The sequence below is a fragment of the Phyllostomus hastatus genome, unplaced genomic scaffold (assembly GCF_019186645.2).
Source record: "Phyllostomus hastatus isolate PE091 unplaced genomic scaffold, TTU_PhHast_1.1 phas_scaffold_216, whole genome shotgun sequence".
Lineage (NCBI taxonomy): Eukaryota > Metazoa > Chordata > Mammalia > Chiroptera > Phyllostomidae > Phyllostomus > Phyllostomus hastatus.
This window is the reverse complement of record NW_025334018.1, coordinates 8,176,614-8,202,028: the sequence shown is the minus strand read 5'-3', so window position 1 is coordinate 8,202,028 and position 25,415 is coordinate 8,176,614. Positions and strand designations below refer to the sequence as shown.

The following is a 25,415-nucleotide window of genomic DNA, read 5'->3' as shown; positions in this document are numbered from 1 at the left end:
AACCACTGTATGCAAATTAAGGCTCCAGCAGCATTTCGCTTCCATTGGTCCATGTAGGAACCTTGCGTTTCCAATAATAGTTACGTGACAACATCGACTCTTGATCTTATTGGTCATTTCTGGAGCCAATTTAGAACCAATGAAAAACGTGCTCCTGACCCCACCCCTAGGAAAGCTTATAAAGGCTTTCTAATTGCTGCTTTTTCAATCCTGTTTGGCTGCAAGCTTGTGAGTCTTAAGGGTTTTAACTCCATTTTGTAGCTATGTCCGGTCGCGGTAAGCAAGGAGGCAAAGCTCGCGCCAAGGCCAAGTCGCGCTCGTCTCGCGCTGGCCTCCAGTTCCCGGTGGGCCGAGTGCACCGGCTCCTCCGCAAAGGCAACTACGCCGAGCGGGTGGGGGCTGGCGCGCCCGTCTACATGGCGGCGGTGCTGGAGTATCTGACGGCTGAGATCCTGGAGCTGGCGGGTAACGCCGCCCGAGACAACAAGAAGACGCGCATCATCCCTCGGCACCTCCAGCTGGCTATTCGCAACGACGAAGAGCTTAACAAGCTGCTGGGCAAAGTCACCATCGCCCAGGGTGGCGTTTTGCCTAATATCCAGGCCGTTCTGCTACCAAAGAAAACCGAAAGCCACAAGGCCAAAAGTAAATAAATGCTGACAGAGTAAACCAAAGACCAAAGGCTCTTTTTAGAGCCACCCAACCTTTCAAAAAAAGAGCTAAGGCGCTACTTAACTGTTACCAGCCCTTCATTTGACACTTTGGTGGCTCTTAAAAGAGCCTTTGGGGGTGGGACTGGTGTGGTGTCAAGCCCAATTACTTGTTCTTGCCAGGCTTATGACTCTCCGTTTTCTTGGGCAACAAGACAGCCTGGATATTGGGTAAGACGCCACCCTGAGCAATGGTAACACCTCCAAGTAACTTGTTGAGTTCTTCGTCATTTCTCACGGCTAATTGCAAATGGCGAGGGATGATACGCGTCTTCTTGTTGTCTCGAGCGGCGTTACCCGCCAGCTCCAGGATCTCAGCCGTCAGATACTCCAGCACCGCCGCCATGTAGACGGGCGCGCCAGCCCCCACCCGCTCGGCGTAGTTGCCTTTGCGCAGGAGCCGGTGCACTCGGCCCACCGGGAACTGGAGGCCAGCGCGAGACGAGCGCGACTTGGCCTTGGCGCGAGCTTTGCCTCCCTGCTTTCCGCGTGCTGACATCACAGCTAAAATAAAGCAGTTACACCTTGTTTGACCGTGAGAAAGATGTGTCAAGAATAACCAATTTGATGTAATTTATAAGAGCTACAGGGAGGGGGTAAAGGGAGGTAGTTCGATTGGCTATCCAATAGCCAGTGGGAAAGCAGAAGGCAGACTTTTCGTTTGCATCCGGCAATACCAGGAAATGACGGATTCCGTTAACTATCTACCAATTGCTGGGGCCTACATTAAAGCCGTTTATTTGCATGCCAGGATTTTTAAAGGGAGGTTTAAACAAGACGTTGTTCTGCTTTTCTTTTCCGAGTGGCATTTTTTCAGTTTATGGTAGTAGGTTGGATTTTTTTTGTTTTGTTTTGTTCTAGTTTAGAGCTGGAAGAGAAATCCCAAGAAGGACCCAAAAGGACTGCAGAGGGCCTCCAGCAGATGCATTTACTCCCACTCAGGGGTACGGGATTAGGAGGCCGATTATCTCCTTGAGCTCTAAATTATCCTCCAAGTCCTGCCGTTTCTGTCTCATCACTGCCAAACCCCTAAAGAATATATACTGCTAAGGCAACTTCCTTTCTCTTCAATGTAGTCACGGCCTGCAGTGTGCCCTCGCCCCACCCCAACCCGCCTCCGCTCCGCGGAATCCAGAGTGACTAAGGGCGACAATAAATTGGTCTGCCTCCTCTCGGCCTCCAGGAGGCGTCTGATACCTCCTTCAAACGTGCTCCCTCGGCTTTCAAAATGTCCTCCGTCTCGCCTTGTCCTGCTCGTTGTCCCCTGCCCATCCCTAAATCCGCGTATCCAGCTGAGCTCTGCCTCCCTCCCTACCCCTTGCATTGTTCATTCTCCCCCAAGAGTCTTATCCACTTCCACGCTGTCAACAAGGTATAACAGCCAAACTCGTTGCCGAAACTCCGAGCCTTTCACCAAACTGCTCACTGGTTATTTCAACTCAACTACTCAACCTAAACAAAGGCGAATTTATTCAAACAATACCTACCCTGCTTTCTTTGTTCTGTTTTCCTGAATTGCACCAACAATCTTGCAGGTCCCTAAGTGGTAATCTACTCCCTGCATCTCGACAGCATCTCCCGTTATTTCCTTAACTCTTCAGCCTTTTCCTCCACACTCCTCTTGAATGCTTCATCATCCTCTCTTAGCTCAGCAGCAGACCCTGAAGATTTGTTTGCAGATTCCTAATCTTCCACCTGCCTTTCATTAGAAATCTTTCCTGAAAGTTCTGTTTCTTCCTTCTCGGCTTCCCATCCCTGGGAGTTCTACACGCTACACACCATTTTCACCCTTTCCTGAGAATCCTGTATGGACATGAGGCGGAATGCTATAGAGAAAAGAATAGACAAATTCTATTCCTTGAGTCCTTTTCTGAGGTTCTGTTTTCTCTTCATCTTTTTATAGAATGCATGCTACCTGTCAGGCTACGGGTAAACAGAATACAGACTAGTACAAAGAACTCAGTAATGAGCTGTGTCTAGAAAATGGAGGAATTCTGAACTCTGGGAGTTAAATTAGTTAATATCAGCTATCTGTAAAGATTACCTCTCGTGAGAGTGCTGGTATAGATTTGTGAAACACTCAAATACAGTCAAAGGTGATGGGAGTGTTTCATCAGTAGTAGAATATAACTGAAGATCATTCTCACCCAACCATCATTTCAGAAGGTACATGTGTTAATAGAAAGATAGAGTCCACTTACAGTCTAAAAATAGCAATTACAGTAAAAATGTGTTGTGTTTTTCCAACAATGACTATCTATGTCAGCTAGACACAAAAGTTTGGGCTGTTACAGGAGGGTCCCTAGTTGTGAAAGCATCAGCCTTTTTCTCACAGCCTGGGTGAACTATTTCTGAACACTCTCCAACTCTCTAAGCTCAGATTTGGTGTTCAATTAACGACTCTCTGATTATTCTATTACAAGATAAAAATATGAAGCTGAGGAGAGCCAATTATGAAAAGATGCATCTATTGCTGGAAGTTAACAAATTTGCATTCTGGACTGTTCATAAATTTCTTGTGTATTCTGTTAATGTGAGTCTCTCCCCAAGAAGTCAGTCAACTCTAGAAGTTTTGATAGTTTCAAATTTTCAGAAATACAGAGTCTGAATCCAGATAGTGGAGAGCCCACCACAACTCTGGCACCCAAAAAGGCCCTGCTTGAGAGACCGGCTCACGTCCCTCTCTCTGAGCCCTGATGCGTTTTTTCACTTCTATTCCAGTGACCCTGTGCTGATGGGGAGAGTAAAAGGAAAAGAGATTATACTGAACTCTTATAAGGTGAAAAGTCCTATGTTGAGGGCTACCTAGGAAGTAGATAAAATTGCTTGTTTCACAAATAAAGAGTTAAAGGACTTGCCACAAGTCACACAGCCACTTACTAAGACAGGATTAGAAGGCAGGTCTGTCTGAGTCAAAGACCGCTCTTTACCATTTCATTCACACGGCTTCACTGACTGGACGATGGGCTTCATGGAGTCACTTAACCTACATGGCGTTGCTTTCTCCCTCTGTGAGAGACAGAGATCATTTAGACAATACTTCAGATTCCATCCAACTATAAAACCTTATTAGAGAAGTGTAGATAGGCCAATGTCCTTCAAATTATCCCACACTCAATTACTATCTATTTCTCCCCAGAGGTCCTTTCCCAACATCCTTACAAGAGCTATTAAAAAATAAAACAGAGCAGGCCGTTTATAGAAGTAGTACACCATCACTAACAACCAGGCTGGATTTTATTTCCTTAACACCTCTGGGAGTTTTAACCAAAGGCAACTGAGTTTCTTCCCAAACAATCTAGCTAATCAAACATGTATTTTGCATTCCAGCTACATCCTACCATTCAACCACAGTCCTCTCCCTTCCCCTCTCTCCACCTCTCCCCAACACCACCCAGCCTCCTCCGTATTGAACTGCTCACCATTCAGGGGATGAGCAAGGCCTTTCCACAGCTCCCTGCCGTGGCACATACAGTTGCCTCTGGCTAGAATTCTTCATCCTCCTTCTGACCAGCAACATCCTCCTCATCCTTCCAATTTCAGCCCAGATATCAGCTCTTCCTTCATGAGGCCTTCCCAACTCCACACACACACAGCCTCAGATTTCTTTGTTCACATCCTGATGATAGCATCACTCTGTACTGAGCTTTGACCTTGGTCTCATTTCCTTTTTGTGACTACCTCAAGAAAGAGACCATATCTTCTTCATCTTTGAATCAGGAGTCCCTAATTCCCTCTATCTGGCTCTTGATAGGGTAGTTAAAATGTTTTTGGTGTAAATAAATGAAACGATACTCTTAGATAATTAGTGTCATCTTTTCTAAAATAGTTCTCTTTAGTCAACAACCACTCCCCAAATGCCAACTATAAATAGTAGACTGTGGTAGCCAGAATGATGGAAGATATAATAGAAGCTTGTCAATTAAGTAAAAATAATATACCATACCATAACAGAGTTGTTAGAGTAAATGAAAGTAACTACAAAGAACCTAGAGCAGAGCCTAGAATCCGAAAGGCCCAACGCTGGACTAGGAGGCAGAATACCTTAATTTAAGATCCCAAATTCTAGAGCCTGACTCTCTGGGTTTAGAACAGTACTTGGCACCAACAAAGCAGAGGCATCCTAAAAACTCTTTAAATGAATTTGTAATTTTAAAAATAACATTGGATTTATCCTATGATCTCCACTCCTGGAAAGTACCCCAAACAGAAATGAATATTTGCATTCAACAAAAAGCATGTACAAGAGTGTGGTATATGCACATAACTACAATACTACACAACAATGAAAATGAAGAAATTACTGCCACATGGAGGGATGAATCTAACAGACAATGTTGAGCAAAAGAAGGCAGCACTAATGAATTCATACTATGTGAGTCTATTTATATGAAGTTCAAGAATAGACAAAATTAATCTATGGTGAGAAAGGTAAGAATAACAAAACTATGACGGGGTAGTATTGACTTCCTGGAGCCTTCAAAGGTGGTGGAAATTTTCTGTATCTTGATGTGTATATTCATGTGTAGCATTAAGCTGTACACTTAAGATTTATAAATTTCTCTTGTGAAAATTTTAGATCAATAAACACAAATTATTTTTTTCTAATGAATAAATATCGAAGTAATCACAGGCTGGAGGGAGAATGAGTCTTTTGTCAGACATCCCAATCTTCGTGTTACAGATTAGTGTTTACAATTGTTTGTTTTGTTTTAATTACACGTGAAGTGGCCACCATAATCTCTAGGTACTTAAAAGCTTCTGAAAGTCTTAATCCAGATATGGCAAACCTTCACTAAAATATTATTATGGCTATGTTTTTATTAGAAACAAAGACTACAGGTGGCCCTAAAGAGCTTACCGCTTGCTTGCAAAGCTTTCATTTATCTTTGCAACAAGTATAATAATGATGCCAGCCCTCTATAGTCATTCATTAGTTCATTTTATTGAAATCCCAAAGAAGCCACGACATCTAGAATTCTCTCTGCCTCGATCTCTCTTTCTACACCTTTGGTTTGCTCTAGCCATTCGAGGTTTTCTCTGTGCCTCCAAGTCTGAGTGACACGCCTCCTTGGCATCCTGTTCTTAGTCCCATCACAGCACTTAGCAATTGTCCGCTCGCTTGTCCATCTTCTCCAGTGTTCTGTCAACTCCATGAGAACAGTGTCTGCTTTATTCCCCAGCCTGCCTTTATTCCCCTGGTCTGCACGCAATCAAATATGCGCTCCATAAATGGAATGGATTTCTATTTTCTTACAGGTAAAATAAAGGAGTTGGGCTACATGATGGGCAATTAAATATATCGAGTTATCCCAATCACAATTGCGCAGGGATTACTTGGTTTTTGTTTGTTGTTTCTGTTTTGTTTTTTGTTGTTGTGTTGTTTGGGTTTTTGGTTTTTGTGGAGAGGAGTCGCATGTCCCTGCTGCCGAGTCTCCAAGACCTCATGAGTCGGAAGAATCAGACTACAATTCCCGTGAACCCTCGGGGCATCACATAGCGCCTGCCCAGTCTACTATTGCGTAGCGAGGACTACATTTCCCAGCGTGCCTCACTCAGGACGACAGAACTGCATTTCGCCTGGAACGCCCGGAGTCGTGTCCCAATTCTGAGACTGCTGAGCCAAGGCTGAGCCGAAGGTAGAGAGGGCCTAGTTTGGGGTTCAGAGGGGTCCCTGGCCCAACCAAAAGCTCGGAGTTGCACATGCTTGCTTTTGCAACCTCGGTCCCATTCCTTGAATCCCCTTACTAACGAGCGTGCCTCGCGCGCGGGCCTTCTCTAATCCTCGCGCTGCGAGCAGCGGCCAAATTCCCTGACGTCACACAGAGGAGAGGGGCGGGGTCCCGTCTGGCCAGGAGGGTAGGTGGGTGGAGGACGCGCTTCTCACCGGACGGGAGCCCTGACTCTCATTGTGCTGATCCTTGTCTCTACGATAGCCGATGCAGAGTGGACAGCTGGTCAAGCGTCTGTTCTCCATGTCCGGCCGCGTCTGTCTGTCCCGGGGCAGCTCGGGATCCGGGATTGTAGGTCCCATCGAAGCCGCCATTCGCACGAAGTTGGAGCAGGCCCTGAACCCCGAAGTGCTGGAGCTGCGTAACGAGAGCAGCGGCCACGCGGTCCCCCCGGGCAGTGAGACGCATTTCCGCGTGGCGGTGGTGAGCTCTCGCTTCGAGGGACTGAGCCCCCTACAGCGGCACCGGCTGGTCCACGCTGCGCTGTCCGAGGAGTTAGCTGGGCCAGTTCATGCGCTGGCCATACAGGCGCGGACCCCTGCCCAGTGGAAGGAGAACCCTCAACTGGACACAAGCCCCCCTTGCCTCGGTGGGAGCAAGAAAACTCGAGGAACCTCCTGAACCCCAAGAGAGCAAGGACCAGGAGCCCAATGGATTGGGTGAGAGGAACTCCTGGGGCCACCTTTCCTTAAGTGTAGGCCAATATTTACGAGGGATGAGGACTGCTGGACCCCCATTCAACCAGCACAAACGTTATTCTCTGGAAATAGCAACTCATTTGAGATCAAAGTTAACCCAAGGAAACAGTAGAATTACTACTGCTTTTGCCTTGGATTACTCAAGAAAAGCTGCATAGTCGTTTCATGTTAAATTCTAACTAAGGAACCACCAAATCTGATGAGTTGGAAATAATGCTATACATTAAAAGAAATTATCATATGAGGTGTGTTGCTGTGTTATTAATGGTGTGTTGAATCACTATTACAAATATTTTTGAGAGAAGAAAGATACCTGTAGCTTAGGGTAGTTAGGGGAGGCTTCATGGGGAAATGACTTAGTGGATCTTCAAAGGAAAGCTCAGAATTAAACTGGAAAGGAAAGGTGTGGCAGGCAAGGGGAGGAGCCCCCACCAAGGTATAGTGACTAGTGTCTAAGGTATAGTGACGTGAGTTTTATACTGACAGAATATGTCAGACCTGTCTGTTTCCAAAAGGATTTGAATTTGTAAGAAAAATCTATGGAAAAAAGAAAACACTAAAGCAGGGAAAAGGTGATAACCTAGGAAATGAATAAAGATGGAGAAATGAATACAGAAGATGGAGCCTTCCAAGTGATGTCACATTTCCAAGGAGTGTTTAGGTCTAGATATGCAAATTTCTGATGATCTCAATGTAGACATAAATAGCAAGGAAAAAAGTTTGGTTAACATGTTTCTTGACCATTTATGGCTCAAGAGTTTAGACTGCATCTGGTTGGGCAGTAGGGAGTCATTGACGAGTTTTGAGGAAGAGTATCCTAAAGAGCATTGTGGGTAGATTGATCTGGCATTGATGTGTTTAAGTGGGTTGGCATAGGAGATTGAAGGCAGATCAGCTACAACTAAAAGTGGAACCTTGACTTAGAAATGAGCTGTGATAATGGAAAAGAAGGAGTTGATGTGAGATCTACTATAAAGAATCAGAAAATAGCTTAATTAGAACAGAGATCAACAAGAGTGACAGGGGAGTCTAGGGTAACCCCCAGAGAGTGGTTTTTAGATTTCCTCACAAATAAGAATTGCCAAGGGAGCTTGTTTAAAATGTAGATTCTGGGTCCCCTCTGTTATAAAGACAGGATTCTGATTCCACAAAAATGGAATGTGGAATCTGTGTCTTTCTAGACAAGAGTACTGGGAATGTCAGAGGAATACTTTGTAAAGTATGTGTTTAGCCACTGTGCTGTACATCTGAAACTAATACAAAATACTATTTAATGTAAATATATATATAAATAAGTAAGATGTAACTTGGAGGAGGGAGAAAGCAGGAGGATTTAGCCCTGGCCTGGCAACACAGTTGGTTGGAGTGTCGTCCCACACACCAAAAAGGTTGTGGGTTTAATTCCCAGTCACGGCACATAACCTGGGTTGTGGGTTTGATGCCCAGTCGGGATGCATACAAGAGGCAACTGATCGATGTGTGTCTCTCTCTGTAAAATAAATAAACGTCCTTGGGTGACGACTTAAAAAAGGAAAGATAAAAGTATTTGGAGAAAATTGGTTTCTGTTCTCAAGAAACATTACTCCAAGTTCCTGTGTTAATTTCTGAGGTTTTTAAATATTTTAAAATTTCATGCATTTTGTTCTATTGTGGTAAGAATAAATCAGATCCCTCCTAGCCAGGGCACCACACATCATCACTGAGGGCAGGTGCAGGTCACACAGCTGGTCTCTGGAGCTCAGTGGTCACGTTTAACTGAGACTTTATGGCTGCTGATTAGGAACTCCCATTTCCGTGCCCAGCCTCTGGCAACCACCGTTCCATTCTTTAATTGTATGAATTTGTCATTTTAGATAACACATATAAGTAGTATCATGCAGTACTTTTCCTTCTGTGACTGAGTTGACTTGGCATACTATCCTCGTGGTTCGTCCATGTTACATGTTGCAGAATTTACCTTTTTTTAAAGGCTGAATAGTATCCCATTACATGTATATACCACATTTTCTTTATTCATCTTTCAGTGGACATTTAGCTTATTTCCACGTCTTAGTTGTTATAAATACTGCTCCGAGACCCTGACTTCAATTCTTTTGGTTAATTACCCGGAAATGGGACTGCTGGGTTATACGGTAGTTTTAGTTTTAATTTTTTTTAGAAGCCTCCATATTCTTTTCCACAGCAGCTGCACCATTTTGCATTCCCAGCAAAAAATGTGCAAGAATTTCAACTTTTCCACATCTTTGCCAACAATTTTTGTCTTTGGGGATTTTTTTGTTAATAGCCATCTGATAGGTTTGAGGTAATACCTCATGGTTTTTTGATTTGCATTTCCGATTACTAGTTACATTGAGCATTTTTTTCATATACCCGTTGGCCATTTGTATGTCTCTTTTGCTGCTGAGTGTAGGAGATAACCCCAAGTCTTCAGATCTAGGAGACTGAGCGGGCCGGCCATGTCTAGAAATGGGAAGGTCAGAGTAGAGAGGCTGGTTGAGGATACCTCAGTGTAATGCCTCCTGTTATTCTGGCTCTTGGGCGGGAGAGAAAAGGGTTGTTTTTCTGTCTCACCATCTTTCCTTCTAGCAGGAAAAACAGAGTTGGATGTGCGTAAGTGGAGAGGCAAAGAAGCAGACAGCCATTTTGGATTTAAGGACTGGTTGTTTTTATTTTTCATCAATATTTTTCATGTCATTTTTCACATCAACAGAATTGGGTTTAGGGTTCCCCAGGAGAGCAAGGGAGATGGATGGGCCCCTCCAGGGGTGCAGGAGAGAGGGCTGCGTCCAGCAAGTGAAGGGTGAGGAAAGGGCACACACTCATACACTGGGCACTGGAGGAGAAGGCAGTCCTTTGAGCACAGACACCGAAGAGTTACACAGTCACTACCTGGTTCGGTGTTACAAAACGGGGGGAGTGGTGGCCGTAGAGGGTGGGGGCACCAGACGCAGCGTGAGGAGGGTGAATTTGGATTTTCTTTTTTTGTTGTTTTCACTGTTTTCCTTTTAACTTAACATTTTACAAACAGCTAAAAACTACAACACGTCACAGCTACAGTGGTGGGGAGGGGTGCACCAAAGAAAGCAGCCACATGGAGTAGGGTGGGGTAGGGGGCAGTTCAACCTACAGGGCTATTGTGTGGAAAAGGTGAGATGGAAAAACTGAGGCTCTGGTCCCTGCATTAGGGGTCCCTAGCTTACTACCCAACCTCTCCACTGTCGATGGGTTGCTGGGAGGGCCCCTGCTTCCTGCCCCTGCCCCAGCGCCTTGTGCTTTTGGATCTGCTGGTTTGACCATATACCTGGTTTCTTTCCCTCCCCTGCTCCCTGCCTGTGAGGGGGCAGGTCGGGGGTGGGAGGGCAGCTGTGCTGTTACTTTCTGTGCTATAGCGGGTGGAGCCTCTCACTCCAGAGGAGGCCTGTGCTTCTTGAGAGGGGGGAAGGTGCCCTCAGATCTCCCTAGAGTGTGGTCCTCTTATCGCAGCCTGGCCCAGGGCTCCTCCCTCCCAGGCCCGGCACAGAAGCAGATGACAGGAGGTACTATGGAAGGCAGGGTTGTATATGTGTCCGCTGAAATTACCCTTGGCTTGTATTTTAGGACAGTATAGTGACACCCCGCCCCATGGCACACACACACACATAAGTGTTCACACGCAGTCACACACACACAGTCCTGATGAGCTGCCTCAGAACTTAATATATAAATAAATAAGAATCAGAAAGCTCATTTCATAAAATTCAGGCTTCTGATAGCCTAAATTGAGAGGGAAGTGGAGGCTAGGGGGCTGAGGTTTATTGCTACTCCCCCAGCATCCAACAGGAGGCATGAGAGAGCACTCGAGGCCCTTCCCACTCCAAGTTCAAGTTCTTTTGGTCCATGGTCTACAGCAAGCTCCAGCCCCCAGCATAACCACATGCCCATGATTTCCCCAGGGCTTAGGCAGAGGGAATGAGGGGGAAGAAGGCAGGAAGCCTGTTCTGAAGCCCCTGGAGCCAAGAAGAGCAAAGGCCCACCTTACTAACACTGGGGGAGAAGGGTGGGACCAAGCCTTCTCTTGTGCAAAGTCAAGGGTGGGGAGTAGAGCTGCATCCCGAAACCGGATGAAGGAGCCTTCCCTGGAGTCCTTGCCCACAGAGTCACACACATGCACGCACGCACACACAAGGCTAAGACACCAAACACAGGGGCGTGGGGAGTGAGGGCTCTGGGGGCCAGGATGGAAGGGCAGGGAGAGGGAAGGAGTTGTTGGTCTCACAGTGTGCCTGCCACCCCCGAAGCCCCAGAGACCCCCTTCACTGCAGCACCTGCCCCCGGGTCTCGGGCAGCTTCAGGGCCAGAGAGCTACCGAGGGCAAGGGCAGCAGAGGCAAAGAGGATGGGGGCGGCCTTGGTGATTCCCACAAAGGACGTGAAGATGCTGATCCCCAGCACCGCTGCCAGCTTACACAGGGCATTCAGGAAGCCGAAGGCTGTGGTCCTGTTCAGGGGTCCCCCAGTGCAGCACGACGGGCCGGCCCGGAAGAAAGACAAAGGAAGGGGGTGGGAGGGTTTGTGGGGGGTAAGGGGGGCGCGGGAAGTAGAGGTGAGATGGCAGGCAGTGCCCAAGAGGGAGAGGAAGGACAGAGGTCAGAGAGGCAAGGGATGCACACAGGGAGTATAGATGAGTTGGGAGGAGACAAGGAGTTAGGAGACTGAGAATTAAGTTAATGGCTAAGAGTTCAAGGGATGAATATAGAAGCTAACCAGCTCTTAGAGGAGAAACTCAATGGGAATGTGTATCCTTTTACCCCTAAAGATGCTTTTCCCACTCGGCGCCCCCTTCCTCACCCCTCTTCTCCCCTACCCTCTAGGCCAGGGTGTCCAACCTTTTGGCGTCTCTGGGCCACACTGGAAGAATAAGAGTTCTCTTGGGCTACACATTAAATACATTGTGACATGTAATCACAAAAAAAATCTCATGTTTTAAGTAAATTTACGAGTTTGGGTTGAGCCGAATTCACAGCCATCCTGGGCTGCGTGCAGCCTCCGGCCGCAGGTTAGACACCCCTCAGGGGCCTCACATGCCGCCCTGCCCCCACCACACTCCCAGTACCTCTTGTCCGAGGGGTAGAGTTCGACAGTCAACACGTCCAGCGCGTTCCAGGATGCAATGCTGACCCCCCCAAAAAGGCAGAGCAGAGCGATCATGGCTGACTCACTGTTCCCAAAAGACAGGAAGAAGCAGGAGACACAGGACATCACGCTGGAGCCGGCTGGAACCACGAAAGGCGAGAGCAGTGTGAGCCCGGCCACAACAGAACCCACTCGCCACCAACCCCGGCCCGTCAGCTGGTGTTAAGGGCCGCCCAGGATGACACTCTTTTTCCAAGGCAGGCTTTCCAAGGTACCCAAAAGGCAGGCTTTACACTCATCCCAGCCTCCCTTACAATTTTCTTCTTATCCATATCAGCACCAACCGCTTCTTCAATGCCAGCTATGGGCCGAGCCACTCGATGCTTTACGTGCTTTACCTGCACTGATCTAATGCGTCGACCCTATGAGGCAGGTTTTAATCATCACTCCCATTTTCTAGATGAGACACCTGGGCTCATAAATGTTAAGGAACTTGCCCAAGGTAGGTGGTGGAGCTGAAATTCAAAACCTATAACCTCAAAGCCTGTGCCCTGAACCACTTGTTGTCCCATCTCCCTCCTTTACCCATCAGAGAAGCTTCCTGCCTAGGTCCTGCCCAACCCTGCAGCCACGCCTTACGTAGCAGACAGGAGAGAGAGAAACTTCTCTGGCTAGGCTCTCCCGCAGACTGAGGAGAAAAGCCTGTGGACGGTCTCCCCTCCCCTAATCGGTTCCGACACCACCACCCGGCCTCTCCTCCTTACCAAGCATTCGGAGCCTGCCAATCTTGTCCATGAGCAGGGCAGACACGATATTCCCAGGAAGCACAGCCAGGGTCCCCAAGAAGCTGACAAAGTACACCATGTAGGCGCCTTCGCCCGTCCCTGTCACGTCTAACTGGCAGCCCTCTTTGTTGTGCAGGAATGTGCTGTTCACCAGCCGGCTGTTCACAAACTTGTACTCAAACAGGTCTGGGGTGAAGGTCAAGACAGGCAGGCCGTCACATCAAAGGAGAGCAGGAGGCCACTACTCCTTGTGGCTCGGGGCTCTGCCTTTGTGGGGTTGGCACTCATTGCAAAACCTCAGATCACATCACCATAGGACACAGAACTCTCTATGGCAGAAAAGGTCCGTAGGCTACCGAGTGCAACAGGGTGACCGTTTCCAAGTTTTCTTATCAATAATCTGCTTCCTGTTCATTCTTTTTGTCCACCCTACTGAGTACTAGCAGTAGTGATACAATAGGTTTAGGGAAAATTACTGAGAAAAATATTTAAACCCACTGCCAGTCCTATCCATTACTTTCTCCTGCAAGGTGGGAAAGCTCAGCCAGCACTCCATGTAGAGGAGGGAAAGCCCAGCCTACAACGCCAGCATTTCATGGGCGTATAGTTTGAGAATCACCATGAAAGAAATGGACCGATGCAATGATTCCCAACCTTTTCCCCACCAAACACCTCTCTTATTGCTTTTCTTTTTTCCCCAAGAACACCGTTTTGAATGATTTTTGCCCTCTTCAAAAGCACATTACTACTACCACACTGAGTTGTTTTAATTCTGGGCAAAGGCACAGGAACTTGATTCTTTTGTCAGACATTCTAACTGTCACAAGAACATGTTCGGTCTACATTAAACTTTTGGAAGTATTGGTGTAGCTAGTAGGCCCCACACCACTTTCCTCCAGCGCTCCAGAGAGCTCAGCTTGAGAACCCTGAGCTCTGGACCCTTGCTCAAGGTCCACCCAACCCTTTGGCCTGGCAGCCACCGGCCGCTGCACCTTACCAGTGTTGTAGAACACGGTGTTGATGAATGTGCAGTTGCGGAAAAACGTGTTGCTGGATGTGACATCCTCGAAATAACACTCCTCAAACAGGGAATCCTCAAAGATCACTGACTTCAGACGCAGCCCAATGAACCTGGAAGGCCAGGATGGTGAGAGGCACTCCCCTCATCCTCGCCTCCTCCCCCAAGGCTCACTCCCTTAGTGCAGTAGCGGGAAGCTGCGGCATTGAGGGAAAACACAGTCCATGGCCCCGAAACACCTATCTCAAAACTCCCAGACTCATAAAAGACACAAGGGGTTGAAAGGGCAGAGGAAGAGTACCGCGTGAAGGTCCCCACATACTTGTCATTGAAGTACTGTCCCCCTCGGTGGATCTGATTCTCCAGGGTGAAGTTAAAAGTCACGTGCTCTACGCGCTCTCCAGGGAACACTTTGGTGCGGGCTGCGTAGTCCACCGCCTGGAGGTGGCGGATCATGTCGGGAAACCAGACAGTCAGGCCATAGTAACTGAAGAGTCAAGGGCGATGGAATCAGACAGGGCTCGGGGACTGGAACGAGGCAGTCCAGAACGAGGGGGACATCGAGGGGCAGCCCCTATCAGGGCCTTGTTCACCTCCAATCTCACCTCTCTCCACTCCTCCCTTCCCCAATCGCCGTGGTTCTTCTAACCCTCCCACCATGCTCTTTATCTTCCAGGCTTTTGCTCTTCCCTCTGCCTTAAACAACCTCCCAAACCCCCTTCAGCCGAACTCCCATTCATCCTCAGGACTCAGCTCTGGCCTGGGAAGCCCTCTCCTGTGCTCCCAGAACACCCTGTACTTCCCTCCACGTGGCCCTCGTCACACTGCTTTGTGCTAGTTCCTGCCCCTGCCCAAGATGTGAACTCCCTGAGGACTGGGACCACATCCATTTCAGCCCAGCTCAGCACCTGGCACAGGAGAGAAACTTAACACTGTTCAGCCTGTAATACAAGTTCGCTGGATTAGTGAACGGAGTAGCGGAGCAGGCTGGAGGATCAGAGGGGATCCAAACAGCACCTTCCCTCATTGTCCGCCCCTCGCATTTCCATTTTTCCCACTTCTCTGCCAACCCACACACCATCACGTCCACCACATACTACCCACCCCGCCCAGCTTCTCACCTGAACGACATGGTGAACCACACACCCATCATCATCAGAGTGATGCGTCGATATTCTGGACCAAAACAGGAGAGGAAATTCCCCCAAACCTAGACAGAAGAGAACAGGGTCAGACAGTGGCCACATTAACTTCTAGCACCCCTGTGTCCCCAATTCCTGCCCTGCCACCTCCCTTCAGTTTACCCATCACCCCCACACGGGCTCAAGCCTTGCCTTCCTCCTCTCCATCCCTCCCACTCCCTTCTTTCTCTCCACCATCCAGTCCCCCATTACCTGCCCCCCCAGGCTCAATGCCCGGACCCCCCAGCGCTGGTACCAGGTCCCTGTGTCTGACTGGATCTCAATCAGCTCATCCTCCTGATGAATCGTCTTAATGTGGGTTACCTGGGGTCAAGAGAAAGGGTGAGCAGTCACCTAGTCTGTATTTTCCAACCCCTTCCAGCTGCCTCAGTTTCTCCTGCAGTAGCGAAATGGGAGGAAGGGGTGGAAAGGGTACCCTAAGGGATGTCCTTGATGGAAAGTGTGATCAGCAATGTCTAGGAAGGTGGGGGTATCCAGAGAGGGGCTGGGTGTGGGGGGGAGGGGCGTTGGGATGCAGGAGCTGGAGGACTTGGGTGCAGGACTGTGGCTTACTGAGAAGACGCGCTCGGGATGCCCCTTGGCTCGCATGTTGGTGTCATGAACTTGCTTCAGCACCATCCAGGCCTCATCGTGCTTCCCATTCTAGAGCCGGCAGAACCCCCACATCCAGTTTAGCCTCTCCCCGACCCTGGGTCGCATACACCCTCCCTCCCACCTGGCTCCTGGAATCATAGAGCACAGAAAGGCTCCCACTCCCAACCCTTGACCTATGGGCACATCCATCACACGTTCTGAAAGAGCCCCAAGCAAGATATAATCAGACTTGGGCAAGAGTTGCCAAGGGGGAGGTCCCAGAGAGAGATGCAAGCACAGGTCCTAGGGACCCCGTGGTACAACGGACAAAGAAAACAAAACAAGGCAAATGATGATGCTGGGCAAGCGTGTAGGCAGAGAAGGGGCAGCATCCTAACCCTGCTGGACCAACCAAGATAGAACTGGAGGGGATTTCAGGGACGGTGGGAGAAACTTCTCTGGAGCTGTCGAGTCAGGGCCTGTAAAATTTTAAGCTGCCCATGGTTGAACAGGTGCCCTGGTTTCTTCCCCGACAGAACCCTTCCAGAGATACGTTCCATACAAAGGCAGTAAGATAAAGTACAACAGAGTATGGACCCCACGTGGAAGAAACACAGCTCAATGGCATCAAACCAAACCCGCAGTGGTGTGTGAGCACGGGGGCCCCTTCTGCCCTGCCCCAGCCCAGCCCCAGCCCAGTCACCTCCAGGAAGAAGCGGGGACTCTCAGGCTGTGTGGTCAGAGCCCCGATGGCAAACACAGAAGGAAAGGCGCAGACCAGGACAAACACCCTCCAGCTGTGAAACTGGTAAGCGGACCCCATCTGAAAGCTCCACCCTGGCAGGGACAGTCAAAGTCAGCAGAGCGGCCACTGGCTGGGGGTTCCCATCCCAGGGAGCAGAGGTGGGGAGACAGTCTGCGGTGCACTCCCTGCGGGCTGCTCACCGTAGTGCGGGATGATGGCCCAGGCCATAGCAGCGGCGTACACTCCACCGATCATCCAAAACATGCAGAGCCAGCTCAAATGCTCCCCACGCTTCTCCTGGGCCAGGAACTCGGAGAAATAGGAGAAGACAATGGGGATGGACCCTCCAATCCTGGAAGGCATTGCAAGAATTCAGCATTGGAAAACGGCCACATTCCTGGTCTCCTGCCCCAGGGCTCTGGATCCCCCAGGCCCGTTCCTTGTCCTGACCCTTCTAAAGAGACTCCTCCTTCTCACCCCTAGTGCTCTACAAGCTCCCTCACCACCAGCCACCAAGCACCCATCCTTGGGGCCCTGGGAACAAGGCAGCAGGTCTCGGGGAAAGGGAAGGGATGGACAAACATTGAATCTTGAAGACAGTAGAATTGGAAGGGAGGGAAGATCATTAAAGAAAAAGGGAAAGTTGCTCCTCCCCCCAAAAAACTCAGATGGGCAAAGAAGAGTCTGAGGGCAGGTACGTGGGAGCAGGCCAGGAAAGGGCTCAGAAGCAAGGGGAGAGGACATGCAGGTGGAAGTGCAGGCGTGGGGCGGGCCAAGGCTTCAGGTGCAGGAAACATGCAGGTTCTGGGAAGGGAATGACTCAAGGGTCCATAGGTGCCCAGGGGTGAGAATGAGACCCACTAGGCTTCTTCGTGGGGTCGGGCTCAGAATGGAACTAAAAGGTGGGGTGGAGGACTCAGGAGTGGACCAGACATGGACGGGCATTCTGGACAGGCAGGTGTGTCCTGGACAGGGAGAAGCTGGCCTGAAGACGGTGGGAGGAGAAGGAATTCTTTTATCCAATTCAAACATAGTTGAAGTGCATCTGGTGGGCCCGGCACTGTGCTGGGCCCTGGACTTATCACAGTGACCACAGCACAGTCCTGTCCTCCAGGGGCTTAGGACGTGGACACTCACCCAACCCCAGAAAGGAGGCGGCAAAAGAGGAAAGTGCCATAACCCTGGACAAAAGATGAGAAAAAGGCGAAGACGCTGTTGACTGAGAGTGAGATGAGCAGACACTGTCTCCGGCCCAGCCGGTCAGCCAGACCGCCCCAGAGGAAGGCTCCCACCATCATGCCCAGGTAGACGATGAGGCCTGGAGGGAGGGAAGCAGAGGCGGGAGGAGCATGAGCAGACCCACTCCCATTCTCCCACTCGCTGAACACTGAATGCTCTGAAACAGCAACAGAATGGACCAAGGACCTAGAGGACTTCGAGAAGCTAAATCTACCCAGGGGTGAGAGCAGTGAGAGAAGGTGAATTGTGGAGGCAAAGACAGACGGCCATCTCTGCAGACCAGCAGTTCAAAGGCAGGAATACAGAGACGGGAGAACCCCAGAATTCTCCTTTTTCTCCCTCTCGCTCTCTCCTGCTCACTCTCACTTCTCTCTCTTGCCTTACACACACACACACACACACACACACTACCCCCACCTATGGCTTGCCTGGAATGAGGATGGATCTGCCTAGATTCCCAGACCCCCCCAGGGCCCCCTCCATCCTCCCTGCCTTGAGGCCCTCGGAGTAGCAGGAGTGTCTCTAACTGTCCCTGGGACAAGAGCTCCAGCCCTTTACTCCTCCCAGGAAATCCTCCCCACAAAATCCATCCTTTACTCCTTGTAGTTACAATATTTCTGGTCCTAAAACTTTCCTGTTTCTTACTTCCTTCATAAACTCAGAGTTGGACTTGATCTTAAAAAGCACCTACTCCAAACTCTACATTTTACCCATGCCTAAGCCAAGCCCTAGGGAAAAGAGACTTGCCCGAGATCTCATGACAACTTGGTGGCAGAGTAAGACTGAGATCCTTCCTGAGTCCAGGAGCTTCCTCCCTCGGGGTGCCCACCAGGCAGGACCAACAGAGACCACTCACTGGCCCCTGACTCCCAAGGCTGCCCAAGAGCTTCTCCAGCTGCAGGCAGGCCCAGGATTCTTCCTTGACCTCCACCACCCCAAACTGACCCTTCCCGTGTAATACTGCCTTCTTGTCTCCCCCATCAGGGAAAGGGAGCCAGATAGCAAGAGGGGAGGCTCTGAAGTTAATTGGGGTCCCACCCACCATGGCCACCTCCTGCACAGCTAACTAAGCAGACTGCCACCCAACCATGGGCTGAGCCTCAGCCCAGCTGTCCTCGCCCAGGTCCCTCTTGCACAAACCCCCTCACCGTGACTCAAGCCCAAGAGGAGAGTGTGTGTGAGGGGCGAGTGCAGAGCAACCCTGAGCCCTCTGGACACGTTCTGAGAGCAGGGGCCTAGGGAGCCCAGCAGTGAGGACAGGAGTTCTCAGGAGCTTGGGGGGTTTGAGGCAGAACGGGGCTCGAGTGCCCCACCCCTACCCCACGCTTCTTACCCAGCATGCCTTTGTTGGAGTCAGACAGGCACATGTCTTTCTCAGCGCTGGGCAGCACGAAGCCCACCACAAAGACCTCAACACCGTCAGCCATCAGCGCCAGACCAAGCACGAAGTAGAGTGTCCACTGGAAGCGGCCGTGGCCACACTCCCGGAGGATGGCTTCATATTGCTGGGCCAGTTCTTCCCGTTCTTTCTGCCGCTGTGCTTCCCCTCGGCCCCCAGGGGGACCCTCCCCATCGCCCAAGCCTCCCCTCACTCCAGCCAGGGGTGCCCCATCGGCCATGCGCTCGCCTTTTCCCCCGGACTCTGCCCGGGGGATGCCCTGATATTCCCCCTCGTAGATCTCATCATCCTCATCGTGGCCCTCGGTGGCATCACTGGATGCGCCGCCTTCCTCCTCGTCCTGGGCCCCTTCCCCACGGTAATAGCCATCAGCGGGGGCAGGGAAGTCATCGTCATCATCCTCCTCCTCAAAGCGGGAGTAGGATCTGCGGGAATATTCGTCCTGGACTCTGTCCAGGCCCTTCACCACCTTCTTGGCTGCGTGCTTCTTGACCTCCTTGGCGATGTCTTTGGCCCCGCGGATGAAAGCTGCCCGGTCTCTGAAGCCCTCTTCCATGACCGGTCTCCCCCACTCCCTGCTCCTTATTCAGCTTTTGCTCAAGGACTGGCCAGTCAGAAAGCCCCTTCTCCCAGTTACTTAGCTGAAGTGTGTGCACGTATATTTGAGCACAGAATAGGGGAAAATAGGACCTGGCCAATGAGCGTCTGGAAGAAGAAAGGAGGGAGCGGAGGTTCGGCCTACACCCAGTTCAGTTGGGTGCATAGGGAAGGGTGAGGGGGAGAAGGGGGACGGGAAAGGGAGGGGGAGCCAGCTTGTGGGGGCTAAGCTGGGGAGCCAGGGTAACTCAGGAAAAGCCGCCTGCTTCTCTTCCAGGCACGTCTGGAGATCTAGAAACAATAAGAGGGAGAAAAAAGAGGTTGCAAGGCCTAAGAAGGTTAAGAAAGCCAATACGGAGCTCCTGCCAACCCCGAGGCCTACCTGCCCCACGCGGCACAGAGACGGTGTCCTTCCTTCAAGCCCGCACCCAGTGAAAAGGGACGACTATTCCAGCCAACTGCAGGGCATTCACTACAAACCCCGTTACTTTGACCTTGGAGGCTAGATCCACAGGATTTGCCCCTGAGGCACAGTCACCTGCACAGAGCTCTTCTCCCGACCCTCCCTCCACCCCACATCAAGATCAGACCCCTTCCTTTACCACCAGCTGCAAAGAATAAAACAGGATATAGGAGACACCAGAATCCCCTAGTCTAGTCTGGTCTGAGTTTCTTCCTGAGGGTGGAGCTTGGGGAGAAGGTGTAGAAGGAGGACCAAGTCATCCGCCTGTTGCCTTCAGCCGCTGACGGCATCTGAAGGCAGAGCTGCCAAGGTCCGCCCCTCAGTGCCCACGCCTACGCACCTCCCAAGGAGCGGTCTTCTCCCAACACGGCCCTGCGAGTAAAAGCTCAGCTTCCAGAGTTGGACGGACTTGGGTTTGACTTCCTGCCTCAGCCCTTTCTAGCTAAGGGACCACGGGCAAGTTTCTGAACATCCATGCCTCAGTTTCCTCTTATTCCAGAAGGGAAAAGCAAGGATTAAGTAACATCATGCATATAAGCTCCTTACCATAGTACCTGGCACAAACAAAGTGATGAATAAATATTAGTTATTACTTTGTGGTGATCATGATACAGTGAGATGCCCTCCACTCCCTCATGAGACCCCAGAAAAAGCCACTTCTGGGTTCTCTTGCAGGGGGCGGGTGGTGAGCAGCAGAAAGGGATACTAGCCCACAGGAAGCTGCTTCGGCGCAAGGTACACAGCGAGGCGCCCTGAGCTGAAATCCAGTTTTGCTGCTTGCGGACCCCACTAACCAATCCTGGGCAGGTCACTTAACTTCCCTGGGCCTCAGTGTCCTTCCATCAAAACTAGGGGTAATAATTATCTCTATTTCTCCAAGTCCATGTGGGGGTTTAATCTCACAGTAGATGTTTTATAAACATTAGTTTTCTTCCTATTACATTGAAAACTGTGAACGCAGCAGGAAACAGCCAGGGAAGAGCAGGAGGTCATACTTGGGTGCTATCATCCCGCACCCTTCCAGAACAAAACAGTCCCAAGGCCCGGCCGTCTGTGCTCACACTGCTTCCAGCAGCGGGGCCCACATCGTCTGCAGCCAGACAAACGAGGGAAGGCTCGGGAAAAGGGAGACCTAGAACCTGAGGCCACAGAGAAGAGGACGGATCAGGAGCTAAGAAAGGTCATGACTGGGGGGCTGCCGCCTTCTTCGGCATGTCACCCACGGGCCCCCTCACACCCGGGTGGGAACAGAGGTGACTGATCCTACAGACACTTCTAACGTGAGCGGTCTCAAGTCCATAGTCACACCTCACTCTTCCAAGGCCTCCCTTCCTAATCCCCCTCAATCCTTTCTGCTCCTCCTCCGGGAGCCTAGGGAAAAGGAGTCCACAAATACCGCATTGCGTAGGCAGCTGGTGTAGAATGAAGGGGGCCTCAAGCCTCACCCCCAGAAAAGACATCCTCCAGAGGGAGACGGAGGAGAACCCCCACTTCCTTCATAACAGCAGAGGAAGCAGAACTAGATTCTCATCAGAGATCATTCCCCTAAAATATCGTGACTCCTTTCGCCTTCATTAAATGTCACACACACACACACACACACACACACACACACACACACACAGTAGCCCTGGGAGAACGGGGTAAGTAATACTATGTGGTTCAGAGAGAAGCACGGGTAAGCAGCACCTTACACGTTCAGCACAGATGTAAGCAGTGGACCATGATGACCAGTACCAGTGACCCCTATGTCACCCTTTCTTGTGGACCAGGGCCCAAACCATCCCCCATGAAAGGATACTCTGGAATCCCCTCACTGCATGGCAATTCACTTTCCTCCTCCTTTCTCAGCTCGGATCTCCCCGCAAACCCTGAAGGCAGCACATGGACCACCAGGAGCCATACCCAGCGTTGGTTAACACTGTTTACCCCGGAGGCTACATGTAGGGCAGAGAAGGCCCCAGAGCCACAGCAGGATAAGATGGCTCAACAGCCAGCTCCCTGGGGGGCAACAAGCCCAGGAGGTCAGGAGGGAGAGGAAGAAGACAAATTCTTTGAGCTGGTGAGAAAGCGATGCTATTTTTAGGCCCGAAGCGGCACAAGGTGGCTAAGCCTGTGGGAGAGAGACAAGACTTGGAGAGGTGGAGGCTCAAGGCAGACAAGATCCAGGGTTACACAGCCCTTTAAGGTTGGCTGGCTTCACCTGACTGGACAAATGTGCCCAAGAGATTCGCGGCAGAGGAGTGGGGGACTAGGTCTCCCGAGCACATGCTGCAGTTCAGGACAACTCCCTGACCCCTGGAGAGGAGGGGGTTCCAGAGGCCCACCCCCCACCCAATTAAGGCACCTGACTTCGGGAACCACCCGGATTCCCAAGTGCACCCTAGGTAAGTAACAAGGTCATTAAGAAGCAGTCACTTACCAAAACATCCGGGGGAGGGGGGAGGGGACTACCATGAGGAGGAGGTACGCGAGAACCCCTCCTTGCTACAGCTAGGCACCTGAGCCTCGGCCCCCACCGCAGGAGAGCCAAGGCCGCACCTCCCCTCCCTACATCCTACCCGGGAAGATGGAGCATCCACAGTTCGGAGGGGGGAAAGGGGTGTCAGCTGAGAATGCACGCGCTGCAATACAGAGGGCTGACAGACAGGGGTGAAGGAAGAGACCTCGACACACCGCAGGCACACGGACCTTCCCCGCTGGCATTTGCAGCGACCCCCGCCCCCATCCGGCCTCCGCTCGGCTGGAAGGGACCAGCCCCTAGAACTGACTGGACCGATTCTCAGTGCCCCCTGTCACCTCGGTCCCGCTGCCGGTCCAGTGCCCGTCATCCCTCGACAACCCTTCCCCCCACGCGGGAGCAATTGCCTCCGGACCCACTTCCGCGCCCCCACCCCCGTGGTCTGCCACCTCCACCCTCCCAGCATCTCCATCCTTCACTCCCCTTCCCTCCCTCCTTCGCCTGCCCTTCCTCCACCGCCTCCACCCCCCCACCCCCACCCCAGGCCAGGCGGGCAGACTGAGGCAGCGTCCATTCTCTGGCACCAGCCAAGGTCATTGATCACTGGGTTGGGGGGTGGGCAGTCGCCAAGGTGAGGAGGGGACTGGAGTTTGAGGGAAACCTATTCTGCCTACCAAGCCCCCCACCACGTCGCCCCCGTCAACATCTGAGGAGGGGAGTAGAGAAAAACACCCCTCCTCCGTATATATATATATATATATATATATATATATATATATATATTAAAATATATATTTTTTAAATCAGCACAGCAACTGAAACAAATGTCCATTCAGGCCACTACCCACCCCCTCACCCCTGAAGCGGGGACGGTCACCCACCCCGCCAGCAAGGCATCGGAGGATAAAATGGCTGCAAGGCGAGGATGCTCCTGCCCCGGGCAGGGTGCAGGTGCGAGGCCGGGAGGAGGGCTCTCACCTGGGCTGGCTCCCTCGGGTGAGGGGGTCCCGGCTGAGGGCAGGGGTCCCGGCCGCGGGGCTGGCGGCAGCGACGACTGCTCCGGGTCCCCGGGAAGCGGCAATGCAGACCTGCCCCCCCCCCAACACGCTCCGGCCCCGCCTCCAACCCCCCCACCACGCCGCTGAGCGCCGGGAGAGACCATTGTTGGGGGTGGGGGGCAGAAGGAGAAGGGACGGGGAGGGACTGGGGCACCAGGGAGAGATGATGAAGGACTGGCGGGGGGGGGAAGGGCGGTTGTCCCAGGGACAGCTGGGGATGACACACAGCGCAGCCCTTCCCAGCCTCTTGCTAGTAAAAGATGAACGAAACTAGGGAAGAAACAGTGTTCTCACCATACCCTGTGGGAGGACAGAACTGCAGGTGGTGACTGAGGCAGCCCCCTCCTTAGCGCCCCAGGCCCAGAATGGCAGGACCCACATATTTTAGGGGCTCTCGCCGCCTTCAAAGCACCTCCCTTCCCCTTCTCCACTGCCCCCAGCCAAAACCCTTTCCCACAACCCTCCCCCCCCAAGTGCGGAGTGCTCAGACGTCAATAACCTGGCTGTTTTAGGGAAAGCAGGAATAACAAAGTGTGGCTTCCATCCTGAGCTGCCAGAGGCAGAGACTCCTGGATACCTGCCATCTCTTTCCAGAAACAGTCCAGATGAGTTACTTGCAGACCGCCCCACCCTCCCTTCCGTTGGTGGCAGCAGAGGTGAGTACTGGGAAGCTGGGCTCTATAGGCCTGACCGACTGGATGTCTCCCCTCCTATTCATTTGCTCCAGTGACTCCAAAAGGTACTCCCTCAAAAGTCTTCTCCACTTCCTTTTCACACATACAAATGCACACGTGCACACATATGTGTACATGCACATGCACGTGCACACATACACACACTCCTGTGCATTGGTTTCCGTTCTTTCATCTTTCCGTGGTCCTTGTGCCAGTAACCTGGACTCAGAGATCCAGGACTCGGCGAGCATCCTGCTCCAGGGGTGAGGGGCTCTGTGGTGGTCTGGGGGTAGACGTGCTGCATGTGTCTGTCTATTCCAGGTGAGGCTGCAGGACATTCTGGACAGAGCACTGACCAGGGGCTCTGACCTGGGTTCTCACTTCTCACAAACTAAGGGCTTTTGGTCAAGTTCTCGGGCTCTCTGAAACTCAGGGTTCTCCTCTGGAAAGTGGGAGGCTCGTATGAGATGGATCAGACCCCTTTCAGGTCTAACAGTGCTGGGGTATGGTGAGGACTGGCAGGCTATATCCCAACAGACCTCACAAGTGGCATTTGTGGTGGTGAATTTACCTCAGACAGGGATGAGGACCTGGGTTTCAAGGACTCCAAAGCTGTATCTTGGAAATACTCATTGTGCCAACAAAACATACAATTTCCTGAAATATAAAACCACAATATATATGTATTAATCTACCATGGGAATTTGAACTGCCACTCTGAATGAAAACTCGGGTCTGCATGTCCAGCCCATTCTCTCTCTTAAGCCTAATCAGAACCATAACGTCTATGTATGAAAGAACAGTGACGTAACTGAACGGGAGTATTTGTAGCTTTAGTGGCATCTGGCCATCGCCAGTAAGGAGTCGTGCCAATGGGTTCAGAAAACTCTTCTTGGCTACAACTTTCCACCCCCATTTCTGTTATGAACAGCCTGGCCAGTGTCCTCAGA

General features: G+C 51.1%; 4 protein-coding genes across 5 annotated transcripts; 2 read left to right on the top strand and 2 right to left on the bottom strand.

The window, feature by feature from the left end:
- Positions 1 to 226: 226 nt before the first annotated feature.
- Positions 227 to 694, top strand: LOC123804507 (histone H2A type 2-C). The gene has a single exon (XM_045816853.1). It carries the CDS (start codon positions 264 to 266, stop codon positions 651 to 653), a length of 390 nt encoding a protein of 129 aa, XP_045672809.1. The 5' UTR covers positions 227 to 263; the 3' UTR covers positions 654 to 694.
- LOC123804506 (histone H2A type 2-B) lies at positions 679 to 1,209 on the bottom strand. The gene has a single exon (XM_045816852.1). It carries the CDS (start codon positions 1,207 to 1,209, stop codon positions 817 to 819), a length of 393 nt encoding a protein of 130 aa, XP_045672808.1. The 3' UTR covers positions 679 to 816.
- A 5,046-nt stretch (positions 1,210 to 6,255) lies between these two features.
- BOLA1 (bolA family member 1) lies at positions 6,256 to 7,381 on the top strand. The gene is made up of 2 exons (XM_045816906.1): positions 6,256 to 6,349; positions 6,647 to 7,381. The coding sequence occupies exon 2, from the start codon at positions 6,650 to 6,652 to the stop codon at positions 7,061 to 7,063; it is 414 nt and encodes a 137-aa protein (XP_045672862.1). The 5' UTR covers positions 6,256 to 6,349; positions 6,647 to 6,649; the 3' UTR covers positions 7,064 to 7,381.
- A 2,420-nt stretch (positions 7,382 to 9,801) lies between these two features.
- On the bottom strand, positions 9,802 to 25,052 carry SV2A (synaptic vesicle glycoprotein 2A). Of its 2 annotated transcripts, none has more exons than XM_045817312.1 (13): positions 25,037 to 25,052; positions 19,147 to 20,100; positions 17,712 to 17,892; positions 16,775 to 16,926; positions 16,533 to 16,666; positions 15,809 to 15,898; positions 15,449 to 15,559; positions 15,176 to 15,264; positions 14,377 to 14,541; positions 14,034 to 14,167; positions 13,016 to 13,222; positions 12,232 to 12,391; positions 9,802 to 11,616 (listed from the first exon to the last, which is right to left on the bottom strand). In XM_045817312.1, the coding sequence occupies exons 2-13, from the start codon at positions 19,766 to 19,768 to the stop codon at positions 11,433 to 11,435; spliced, it is 2,229 nt and encodes a 742-aa protein (XP_045673268.1). In that variant the 5' UTR covers positions 19,769 to 20,100; positions 25,037 to 25,052; the 3' UTR covers positions 9,802 to 11,432. The 2 variants fall into 2 exon arrangements, with proteins under 2 accessions (XP_045673268.1, XP_045673267.1); XM_045817311.1 differs by lacking the exon at positions 25,037 to 25,052 and adding an exon at positions 23,712 to 23,821.
- Between the last annotated feature and the right edge of the window lie 363 nt (positions 25,053 to 25,415).